This window comes from Giraffa tippelskirchi, chromosome 13, assembly GCF_054371585.1.
Source record: "Giraffa tippelskirchi isolate mGirTip1 chromosome 13, T2T-mGirTip1v1.2.pri, whole genome shotgun sequence".
Lineage (NCBI taxonomy): Eukaryota > Metazoa > Chordata > Mammalia > Artiodactyla > Giraffidae > Giraffa > Giraffa tippelskirchi.
Window position 1 is genome coordinate 19,505,500 of NC_137287.1, and position 12,766 is coordinate 19,518,265.

General features: G+C 45.6%; 1 protein-coding gene across 3 annotated transcripts in view; it reads right to left on the bottom strand.

Moving 5' to 3' along the window:
* SLC5A11 (solute carrier family 5 member 11) overlaps positions 1 to 12,766 on the bottom strand; it is a 56,336-nt gene that overhangs the window by 42,252 nt on the left and 1,318 nt on the right. For 2 of the 3 annotated variants that reach the window (XM_081554460.1, XM_081554461.1), the window contains exons 2-3: positions 4,549 to 4,707; positions 1,836 to 1,907 (exon numbers count right to left, since the gene is read on the bottom strand). In XM_081554460.1, coding sequence (XP_081410586.1) covers positions 1,836 to 1,907; positions 4,549 to 4,683 — 207 coding nt within the window. In that variant the 5' untranslated portion in view covers positions 4,684 to 4,707. Of the gene's footprint in view, positions 1 to 1,835; positions 1,908 to 4,548; positions 4,708 to 12,766 lie in introns of those variants that run through there. The other variant, XM_081554462.1, reaches the window with a different exon arrangement.

Here is a 12,766-nt window from a genome sequence, read left to right on the forward strand (position 1 = left end):
AGATCATGGCATCTGGCCCCATCACTTCAAATAGATGGCAAATAGATGGAGAAATAATGGAAACAGTGACAGACTTTATTTTCTTGGGCTCCAAAATCACAGCAGATGGTGACTGCAGCCATGAAATTAAAAGATGCTTGCTCCTTGGAAGACAAGCTATGACAAACCTAGACAGCATATTAAAAAGCAGAGGCATTACTTTGCTGACAAAGGTCCATCTAATCAAAGCTATGGTTTTTCCAGTAGTCATGTATGGATGTGAGAGTTGGACCATAAAGAAGACTGAGCACCAAAGAATTGATGCTTTTGAACTAGGATGTTGGAAAAAAACTCTTGAGAGTTCCTTGAACGGCAAAAGTTCAAACCAGTCAGTCCTAAAGGAAACCGACCCTGAATATTCATTGGAAGAAGTGATGCTGAAGCTGAAGCTCCAATACTTTGGCCACCTGATGCAAAGAGCCAACTCATTAGAAAAGACCCTGATGCTGGAAAAGATTGAAGGCAGGAGGAGAAGGGGACGACAGAGGATTAGATGGTTGGATGGCATCACTGACTCAATGCACATGAGTTTGAGCAGGTTCTGGGAGATGGTGAAGGACAGGGAAGCCTGGTGTCCTGCAGTCAATGGGCTCACAAAGAGTCGGACATGACTGAGTGACTGAACGACAACAATGTATTTAGCAATGCGTTTGCTGCTGCTGTTGCTAAGTCGCTTCAGTCGTGTCCGACTCTGTGCGACCCCATAGACAGCAACCCACCAGGCTCCCCTGTCCCTGGGATTCTCCAGGCAAGAACACTGGAGTGGGTTGCCATTTCCTTCTCCAAGCAATGCGTTTAGCTCCCCTTGAATAGAAAATACTAATTGGGCTGTTGTATTCGTTATTTAGGTTCTTTACATTCTTTCCACCTGGTCCCAGTAATGGTCTCCAGTTTTCCTTCAGGGTCTAGCCCTTCTTATTTCTTATCACATATGCCTCAGAGCAGGCTCCATGCCCTCCAGATTAGGCACTGAGTGTGTGACCCAGGCTTGAGTCAGTTAACAGAGCAAACTACCTTGGCCACAGTGACTAACACAGAGATGGGCTTGGGACACATATTTTCCAGGGATCCTGCCATGGAGGCAGGTGCTCTTCCCATGCTAGGCTGGAGACTGAGAGGATGAAAAGTCTGGAGCAGTGGCCATCATCTTGTTGACATGAAGTTCAGCTTGTTTGGGAACCATCCAGAAGAGAAGCTGATAGAGGTAGATAGGTGATAGACAAATAATGGATAGACAGAGAAATGTGTGTGCTTAATCACTCAGTCCTGTGTCTGACTCTTCCCGACCCTGTGGACTGTAGCCCACCAGGCTCCTCTGTCTATAGGATTTTCCCAGGCAAGAATTCTGGAGTGGATTGCCATTTCCTCCTCCAGGGGGTCTTCCCAACCCAGGGATCGAACCCACATCTTCTGTGTCTCCTGCATTGCAGGCAGATTCTTTATCCTCTGAGCCATCAGGGAAGCCTAGATAGACAGACAGATAAATAGAAAGAGAGATATTAATAGAAAGATAGATAGATAGACAGATAGATGGGATAAACAGAGGGAGAAATCAGATTCCAATGATCACTTGAGCCCTTATACTCTGCCATATCTGAAACCAGACCAGCTCTAGGTTTTTCCCTTAGGTGAGCTGATGGATTCTTTTTGTTCAAACAATTTTGAGTTGGAGCTAAGTCTTCTCTAGTTTAGATGTGACTTCCAGACAACATGGAACCAGAGAGTCCTGAGAAAGCAAAGGCTAGACAGAGTATCAGCACTGGAAGAGTCTTTTAATTGAACCAAAGACTACTTACTGGCCACCACAGCATGTTCCCTCCAGCTAGAAAGTAGCCTTTCACTGTGTCTCGTTTGGTCTTCACTGTGGACTGAAACAGAATAGCATTGGATAAAGGAAATGTTAGCAATCAGAGGCACCCCCAAATGGTCTAGTCCCAGATTATAACCTGGGAGTCCAGCAGGCCAGATTCAGACATCAAATATATTTTGGGGTTTGTTTGGTTTGGGTTTTTGTTTGTTTGTTTTTGTAAGAGTCTCTGAGCAATACTTCCCATGGCCATTATTTGCATGAAATATCTTGCTTCACTGTTTTTTGCACCATGCAGCTTGTGGGATTTAAGTTCCCCAACCAGGGATGGAACCTGGGCCCTCGGCACTGAAAATGTGGAGTGCTAACCATTGGGCAACCAGGGAAGTCCCTTAACTGTAATTTTTTTTTAAAAAAAAGTGAGGGACTTCCCCAGCATTTCAGACGTTAAGACTCTTTTCTTCTACTTCCCTAGTTAGGGAACTAAGATCCCACATTCATTGTGGTGAGGCTCCAAAACAAAAATTTTAAATTAAAAAAAAAAACCTCTAAGGTCTTTAAAAAAAAAAAAGTTTAGGTGATGTGTGATATTATATAAGTTATAGGTATATAACAGTGATTTACAATTTTTAAAGGTTACACTCCATTTATAGTTATAAAATATCAGCTATATTCTTTGTCTTGTGCAATATATTCTTGTAGCTTATTTTATGCGTAACAGTTTGTACCTCTTCATGCCCTACTCCTGTATTTCTCCTCCCCTCTCCCCATTGATAACCACTAGTTTCTTCTCTATATCTGTAATTCTACTTTTTTGTTCTTTTTGGTTTTTCTCTGAAGATTTTTTTTTTGATGCGGATCATTTTTTAAATTCTTTACTGAACTTGTTATAATGCTGCTTCTGTTTTATGGGTTTTTTTGTATTTTTTCTCTTTTTTTGACCATGAGGCATGTGAAATCTTAGCTCCCTGACCAAGGATGGAACCCACACCCCACCAGGGAAGTCCTTCTACTTCTGTTTAGTCATATTCACTAGTGGTTGTACTTTTTAGATCACATACGTTTTGTTTGACCCATGGTTTGTTTTTTAATAGCTAGTTATTCATTTGTTTCTGGCTGTGTGGAGTTATGGTTGTGGTGCCCAGGATTCTCTCTGGTTGGGGCGCATGGACTCAGCAGTTGCACTGCCTGATAGTAGTCGTCCCACAGCAGGTGGGATCTTAGTTCCCCTACCAGTGATCGAACCTGTGCTCCCTGCATTTGAAGGTGGATTCTTAACCACTGGTCCACCATGGAAGTCCCGGTTTCATGTATGGCTTTTAAGATTCACATTTGAATACCTTAGAGGAGACAAACTCTTCAGGTCAATACACCCTACAACTCCCTGCCTCACACATGTATAATAACCTACTAGGTCCCCCTCGGCATCTGAGTTTTAGACCATGGTTTGTCTGTGACAGCCCCCAATGGATGTCATTTATTGAGTATCAGTACTATGTACCAGGGGGCTGCCCTCGTGACTCAGATGGTAAAGAATTTGCCTGCAATGCAGGAGACCTGGGTTCTATCCTCTGTGTTGGGAAGATCCTCTGAAGAAGTGGCAACTTACTCCAGTACTCTTGCCTGGAGAATTCCATGGACAAAGGAGCCTGGAAGGCTACAGTCCATGGGATCACAAAGAGTTGGGCACGACTGAGTGACTTTCATTCAGTCACTCACTATGTGCCAGGCTCTGCAGTAAGCATCTTGAAGCATCATCTCATTTTAATCCTCACCAACTCCTGTGAGAGCTTCCTTGGTGTCTCAGATGGTAAAGAATCTGCCTTCAATGCAGGAGACCCAGGTTCCATCCCTGGGTTGGGAAGATCCCTTGGAGGAGGGAATGGCAACCCACTCCAGTATTCTTGCTTGAAGAATTCCATTGACAGAGGAGCCTAGCAGTCTATAGTCCATGGGGTTGCAGAGAGTTGGACTGAACAACTTTCACTTTCAGTTTCTATGAGATCAAACCAATCTAATACATGAACAAACCAAGGCCCAGAAGTAGTCACTTATCTAGTGCCATATTTCTACAGAGTGGAAGACTGAGAACTCAAACCCAGGTCAGCCTGATTTCAGAGCTCTTTAGGAGCTAAAGGTACTTTAATAGAGACATTTAAACCACTAAGTGATCTTGGATAAGTTGTAACTTCTCCCAGCTCTGGGTGCAGATGTTGGTAACAGGAGTCTTACTGGATGGGAGATGATATGGAATGATATCTTTTCATCCCTGCAAACAGACACTATGGCTCATTCCTGCTGAACCCTGACACAGGAAGTATTTTCCAAGAGTAAAGAGCTCCTTGAGCTAAAAGGGATCATCTAAATCCAGGGCTTCCCAAACCGGTACTACATCAGAGTCTCCTGATTCTCTTGTGAAAATACAGATTCCCAGCAACTCTAACCCTTATGCTAACTCTACCTGTACCCCTAATCCTGATCCCAATCCTGTCTGACTTGAAAACCTTGACTCTTAGGACTTCCCTGGTGGTCCAGCGGTTAGGACTCCACACTTTCACTGCACGGGGCATGCGTGTGATCCCTGGTTGGGGACCTAAGAACCCACAAGCCATGCAGTGCGGCCAAAAATAAAAATAAAAAAAAGAATAAAGTTCTACTTACTGTAAGACCTTGAGCCAGTCTCTCCCTCTGACCTGACTTACCCATAGTCCAACCGCCAGGACAAAGAGGAAGTACAGAATCAGCACTGCGATGTCGCCTGCTTCCAGCGTCCTCCGGGGAAACGCCTCCAGGGGATCTGACTGTGTGGGTGGAGGGCCGCTGGCGCTGCTCTCCATGGTCCTGAACGAACGCTTGCAAACCTGTGAAGTGCAAATGTGCGTCACATGCCGGGACCTGGTGCCACTTTTCTCACCCTTTCCGTAACTGCCTCCTTGGGCAACCAAGCAGCAAGACACATGTGGAAGGATGTGTGATGGAGACAGACCTCAGGAAGGCAAATTCATCCGTTCTCTCTCTCATTCAGCAAATATTTACAAGGAAGTCACATCCAATCTATAGTTAATGTTCACCAACCCTACCACTCACTTGGCAAAATACAAAGAAAAATAAACAGCTTAAGTAGTATAGATGTCTCACCACCCTCTTCCACGTATCCAAGAGTGAGAGAAAAACAGGACACCCGAGTCAGCTGTTTCCCTGGTACCTCGCAGCCGGGTGAAAATCAAGCCAGCAATTTTGTCTAAGGCTCAGCCAGTCAATACAAGGTTGTTTCACTGCTGGATATGCCCATGAAATGTGTATGTTTATTTATTTTTAAATTGTATTTGTATTTTATTTTGGCTGCACTGGGTCTTCGTTGTTGCGAGTGAGCTTTCTCTCATCACAGGGCACAGGTTTTTCATTGTGGTGGCTTCTCCTGTTGCAGAGCACCAGCTCTAGAGTGCACAGGCTTCAGTATTTGTGGCTCGCAGGCTCTAAAGCACAGGCTTGGTAGTTGTGACCCACAGGCTTAGTTGCCCCGTGGCATGTGGAATCTTCCAGAAGCAGGAATGGAACCTGTGTCCATGCATTGGCAGGTAGATTCTCAGCCACCGGACCACCAGGGAAGTTCAAATGTGTTTATTTAATAAACATTTATATAGCACTTGCTACATGACAGGCATCATCCTAAGTGTGTATAATCTTGCAAAGTGGGCAGCCCAATAATGGGGTAACTCAACTCATAGATAATAACACAACATAATGTTTCATACAAGTGGGTATGTATAACAACAGACTATCAAGGATTCAAGCCTAAGAGTCATCCAGTTGGCTCCACCCCTTACTGACCCTGAGAGCCTGGACAAATTCCTTAACTTCTCTAACTCTTCGCATTCCGATCGGAAAATGGGACAATAAGAGGTTACATTTCATAGATCGTCATGATCTAGTACCTGTAAAGTGTGGAGAACAATGCCACACATGGGTGTGCTCAGTAAATTGTAGCTGCTATTATCACTATTACTAATTTTCTACAATAGACAGTGAAGCAAAGACCACCTAATTTTACATGGAGGAAAACGGATAGTAGTATATGAGCTGGGTTTTGAAAAATGCGTAGGTGGTCCTACATGCCATGAGCAGGGATGGGGGTACATTCCAGGCTAAGGCAACAGTATCCACAGACATTAAGATGTAAATAAGTGTGTCATGCTTAAGGAACCATTAGATTCTTTCCTGAGGATTAAGATTGGGAGCAGGGAAGTGAGCAGTGAGGCTCGTTATCTATGAAGGCATTATACCAGCTCTTTAATGTCATTCAAAGGATTCTGTAAAGTCAGTAGTTTTCTTTCTACAGAAAGCAGATATCATCATCTTCAGATATTATCCCCTGTTTGTATAACAAATATTTTATAATACTCTTTTTACTGAATACTGAAACGAAACTCATAGATGTTACCTACCTACACACATTTTTTAAAAAAATCAATATAAAGCTCTATTATAAAAGAGGAACAAAAGAACAGCAATTTATGGTTAACATGATGGATAATTCAACATATAACTGCTCCATCTGACTCAAAGGGGGAGTCAGATCCTTTCACCTATTATACTGAATAAGCTTTGAACTTAAGAGATATAAGAAAACTGGAATCCATTTGATTCCAGAATCACAGAATAAAGCGTGACTCTACAGAGGAAAACCAGAATGTTTAAATCTGTAAAAAAAAAAAAAAAAAAAAGCCATGCCCTCCTCCAGGGGATATTCCCAACCCAGGGATCGAACCCAAGTATCCTGCATTGTGGGAAGATTCTTTACTGTCTGAGCCACAAGGGAAGCCCAAGAATACTGGGGTGGGTAACCTATCCCTTCTCTGGGGATCTTCCAGACCCAGGAATGAAACCAGGGTCTCCTGCATTGCAGGTGGATTCTCTGCCAACTGAGCCACTAGGGAAGCCCCAGAACAGATAGAACCTGGAGATTAACTGAGAGAGGGGAAGAACTGGGGAACCATTTCCTGCTTCTAACCAGAGCTGCCCAAAGGTGGAGTAGCCTGGTCACCTGGGTAACACGCTCCTGGTTCTTAAAGCAAGGCTTTTCATCTGCAGCACTATTGGCATTTTGGATCTCGTAATTTCTTGTTACAGGGGGCTGTCTGGTGCATTGTAGACATTTAGCAGCATCCCTGGTAGCCACTGACTTGAGGCCAGCAGCACCTCTCCACAGCTGCGGCAACCACAAATGTCCCCTGGGTTGAGAAGCACTGCCTTAGAGCCCTGGAGGAGACTAGAGGCATTCATTTAGAGTAGATGCCTCAGGGGGGTGCTCAATAACCTTTAACATCCCTTCAGCAAGTGCAGCAAGTGCAGTATCGAACGTCACTCCCTGGGCCTGGGTCTTGCTATTCTGTTGATAGGATGCTCACAGCTTCTCAGACCTGTGAGAAGATCCAAACAACCACTGATCCACAACACTGATTCAAAGATAGACAGAGAAGAGAAGGCGGGAAGGAAGGAAGATGGACTTGCCAGTATCAGGCAAACCCAACTCACTTACCCAGCTTCAAGGCGGGAGTATGTAGCAGAAGTCCAAATTCCATCCCAGGTCATCCCTCAGCCCTCCCTGCCTCAGTCAAGCTTAGGTTTTATGATCATTGTCATCAGTCCCATGGGATGGTAATAACCTAACTGAACCAGAGAACTTGCAAGGAGAAAGTGGGAAGGGAAGACTGTGCTGGAGAGCTCCCTATGGTGGAAGCAGAGATTCATAAAGAAGGCTCTAATCAGGAGGCAGATTTGGAGGCTTGAAGACAAGGAGGCTAGATGGTCCTTAAGGTCTGACTCAAGGGCAAAGCCCTTCTTGGTTAAGCAGTGTTCTTACTGCCACTCCACAGACAAGGAAGTGGTGTCTCATGACTGAGTGCCCAAGGCAGGACTCAATTCCAGATCTGATTTCGGAACTATGTGGTTTATGTTTATTTTTTTAATGTGTTTAATTTTTATTTTTAATTTTTTTTTGACTATGCGGTTTGTGGGATTTTAGTTTGAACCCTCATCCTCAGCAGTGAAAGCATGGAGTCCTAACCACTGGACTACCAGGGAATTCCCTGACCATCCTTTTTTAAAAATTATTATTATTAAAATAGAGCTGATTTAGAATATTGTGTTAGTTTCTGGTGTACAGCAAAGTGATATATATCCTTTTTCAGATTCTTTTCCTTTATAGATCATTCCAAGATATTGAATATAGTTCAATACCGTAGGCCCTTGTGGTTTATCTGTTTTATATACAGTAGTGTATCTGCTAATCCTACACTCTTAATTCATCTTTCCGCTTTTCCCTTTGATAATCATAAGTTTGTTTTCTATGTCTGTGTCTGTTTCTGTTTTGAATATAGATTAATTTGTTCATTTTTTTTAGATTCCACCTCTAAGTGTTCTTTGACTTACTTCACTTGGTATGATAATCTCTAGGTTCCCCCATGTTGCTGCAAATGGTATTATTTCATTATTTCTTATGGCTGAGTAGTATTCCACTGTGTATATATGTAGCACATGTTCTTTATCCACCCTGTTGATAGACACTTCTGTGTCTTGACTACTGTAAATAGAGCTGCTATGAATACTGCATGCATCCTTTTGAATTTGAGTTTTCTCTGAGTACATGCCCAGGAGTGGGACCTCAGGATCATATGTTAACTCTATAGCTTTTTGAGGAATCTCCATACTGTTCTCCATAGTGGATACACCAATTTACATTCCCACCAACAGCATAGGAGGGTTCAGAGCCTGCATTCTCAAACACATCAACTGCTTTCAAGTACCCTGCTGCTTCCAAAACTGGGGACTTGAGGAAGATGAGGACTAAGAGTGGAGGAAGCAGCTTAAGGTGGAGACTTATATTGAACTGGGGAGTGGGGCGGCTTGTCCTAGAACTCCACAGGTCTGAGAGAGAGGAAGGGGAGGAAGGAAGGAGGGGCATCAGACAGACTGGTGAGCCAGCCCTCCCCGTCCACAGCCCCACTCCCAGCTGCCCCTTCCAGGCCTCTGCCTGCCAGGCACCGAGAGGGGCAGGAGCAGATAAACAAGCCATTCATCACCGGCTCTGGGCAGGCTGGCACTGACTCCAGGCTCTTCTCGAGTCCCAGGGAGGTGGGGGCCCTGCCGGTGGCCACGATGTACGGCTTTCTTCAGGGTGGGAGTAGGAGCTAGCAACATGGACCAGAGAGGCTGCGGAACCCAAGTGCTGGAGCCTTGGCCACATGTCCCAGGGGAGCCCTCCACATGCCCTCGTACAGCAAAGCCACGCTGTCACTGTAACAGGGATCATCTCTAAAGCTATTTATTGAAGTTGCAGGCCTGGAGCTCAGTTTGCACTGGTCCTCTTACTTATCCTTGTCAGCCCGGTGAGGCAAACACACTTGTTGCTATTGTTCCGTCTGAGTTGTGTCTGACTCTTTGTGACCCCCTGGACTATAGCCCACCAGGCTCCTCTGTCCATGGGATTTCCCAGACAAGAATACTGGAGTGAGTTGCCATTTCCTTCTCTGGGGGATCTTCCCAACCCAAGGATTGAACCCAAGTCTCTTTCATTGGCAAGCAGATTTTTTACCGCTGAGCCACCCGGGTTACACTTCCATTTTACAGGTGGGAAATGGAGCCACCGGGAAGTAAGAGTGAGCTGGGTTCAGGTCACGGCTGTGCCACTGGCCTCTGGGTCATAGGAAGTGCAGAGGTGGGATTCGAACTCAGGTCCTGAGTTGAAGCTCATTGCTACCCAATACTGTCTTGTCTGTCTCTTTCTCCTCCCTGTCCTTCTCTCCTTCTTTCTCTCCTCCCCTCCTTCCTTCCATCTACTTGTATCTTCTCCACAAACATTTATTAGGCACCAGCTGTGTGCCAGGCTCTGTGCTAGGCCTGGGGGACAAAGTGGTGATGACAGTGAACCTGGCCCCCGACCTCGCGAGATCTCACCCAGCCCTTTGCAGCCCCTTGCATGCCCAGAGCTACCCTCTGCACTGCCCCGGAGGGCTTCGCTTCCGAGGACAGACGGAACCACCCTGTGGGAGGCCAGGGTTAACAGGAGTCTATGCAAAGCAGGCACTCTAACAACGGCCCTGTTTGCAAGAACACCCTGCCCTCGCAGCTGCCAACTGGCCCAAGAACAGAGGAAACTCAGCAAGCAGAGATGGCTGCTCACCCCTTTCCTTCTGGCCTCTTACATAACTTGCCAGAGCAGATGTGGAAATTTTCCGAGCCCCAATGCTAGGCAAAGATGAGCCGGCATGCTCACAGCAGAGTGGGGGCTCTGACTGTCTTCACTGCATTGGGTTTCTTAGGCTGGCTCCTCTACATGCATCCACTGGTGGGGCTACATTATTTTTTTCCCCACATTATTCTTTACGATGTGTGTGCATCTGAAATATTTCATAATGAAAGAAAAAGAGACAAATGGAACAAGATTTACAGCATAAAACCATACATGTATGTTAAATATGGATACATGCTGATGGGAAAAATAGTACCAACTATTTTGCCAGGATGCAGTCCTATTTGCTGAAGAATAATAAACACATTACAGGAACAGAGAATGAGAGAGATGGAGAGAGAAACCAGGGAAGAATTCTGCACTGGCCAAAGATGACAATGACTGTCTAATTACAAATTTTAATTATGAGAGTTTTTAAAAACTCCCTGGGAAATAGATGCCCTTCCATCAACTGTAAAGATGTTAGAACTGCATTGCCCAGTTCAAATCCCAGCTCTACCTCTCACTAGCTCTGTGATCTTGGGCAAATAACTTCTCTGAGGCTCGGTTTTCGCATCTATAAAATGGGGATATTAATCAGGTCTATGTCACAGTTTTGCTAAAAGCATTAATCGAGTTCGTTATAGAATGTGATCAGACCTAGTAGGTCTGACCTTGTCCTTCTCTTTTGTTTTTTCATTAAGCATTTATTTATTTATTTTTTACCTTTTTGGCCACTCTGAGCAGCATGCAGGATCTTAGTTCCCCAACCAGGGATCGAACCCAAGCCTCCTGCAGTGGAAGCACAGAGTCTTAACCTCTGGACAACCAGGGAAGTCCCAACCCATCCTTCTTGTAAAATCATTAAAAGAAAGGAAGAAAAGAGAGCATGGACTTTGTGGTCATGCAGATCCTGGCCCTTACATGTATGAATCTCATTTTATGCACATAGCACCCCTAAGAGGTCAGGTCTCTGGTTAACCCCATAGAAAGCCCAGGCTGGGGCCCCAAGGTCATGCCACTGCTAAATGACTGAATTGGGGCTTCCAACCAGGGCTAGATCTGCAAATTCTCAACTACTGCTCAGCACATGGGCCCTTAGCAGGGAAAATTCCAGAGGTGACCACACGGGCCCACACAGGCTGCACCTCCCGGGGCCAGCAACCACTCACACCCTTTTCTTCCACTCCCCTGTGAAGGTAACTGCCAGCTCTTCAGCCATAAGCCTGGCCTTTGGCTCAAATTCAAGATGCTGATGGTAGAGGCAGCCCTATCAGAGGGAGGGGGTCAGTACTGTAAAGGCTGAGGGGGGCCGTCAGAGCCTAAAACAATGGAAGAGAGGACGGAAGGAGGACCACTTCTGGCCTGCTCAGACAGCTAATGCCATGAGGCTTATTAGGAACAGATCTCTAGAAAGAGACCAGAGGACAGATTCCGGGTCTCTGGGCTGAAGCAGAGGCTGGGACTGTCCCCTGCCTGTTAGAAAGAGCTACCTCCCTGGTCATTAGCAAGAAAACCATGGGCACGGTAGGGCCTGACAGCTTTCCACAAAGAGTCCCTGCGGGGTTAACAGGTGTGAGTGCAAGGGACCCTGGTGTGAGGCTTCTTCTCCAGCCCCCTCCTCACTTCAGTGATGACCTTGTCTCATGACTCCTAGAGAGAACAGGTGTCAAAAGGGCACCTTCTGAGCCCAGACCTGTCCATCCAAGTGCTGGCACGGAATCTCTCATGGAGTCTCAGTCGTCATCTCAAAGGTAACTTGTCCAACACAGAGATCATGATCTTCAAGGCCTTCCAGTCCATTCCTAAAAGGCAACTTCAGCCACTCTGCTGCTCAGGCCAGAAGTCTGAGAGTCATCCTCAAATCTTGCATTCATTCAATTTTGCATTCATTCATTCTTGCATTCATTCACTCATCCAGTGGCCTGTGAGCACATCTTACATGCCAGGTACTGTGTCTAAGCACCAAAGAGGCTAGGCCTAGCAAACATACCAAAAAAGACATTATAGTGTCTCTTGTTCAACTCCCAGAATCTCAGTCTCCCAGAACTGACCTCTGACTCCATTCTGTTGTACGTCCAAAGCAGAGCTGGACTCCATCTATTTCCTCTCACTTTACTTCTCTTACTTTCACTCAAGCCACCATCACGGGTGTCTAGTGCAGAGGAAGACTCTCCCGCCTTGCCTGCCCAGTGCCACTCTTGCTTCCTTGGAATCCACTCCCCTCACATGGAAGCCAGAGAGATCTTTGAACATAAATCAGATGGGTTCCTTTTTCTGCTCAAAGCATCTCAGAGCTTGCTGACTTGCTCTGCCATGGCCCCAGCCCCATCTCACCCTGGTCTTCTTTCTATCCCATGGATGCTACTTCTGCCTCAGGGTCTTTGCCATTCTGTTCCCCCCACCTGGCATGCACTTCCCTACACTCTTGGCTTGGCAAACTCCTACTCATCTTTCAGATGGCACCCTACTGTCACAGCCCCAGAGGAGTCTTCTCTTGGCTTCAGTCTAAGTTGGATGATTTGCCATCATAACAAACACAACTTCCCATCACTGTTGAATCAAGCAGGACATTTGATTTGTATGATTCTCTCATTACCACTCATTCCCACTGCACTGTAAGCTCCACAAAGGCAGGGACTCTGTCTGTCTCGCTCACATTGTGTCCTCTGAGCTGGCACTCAATGTAT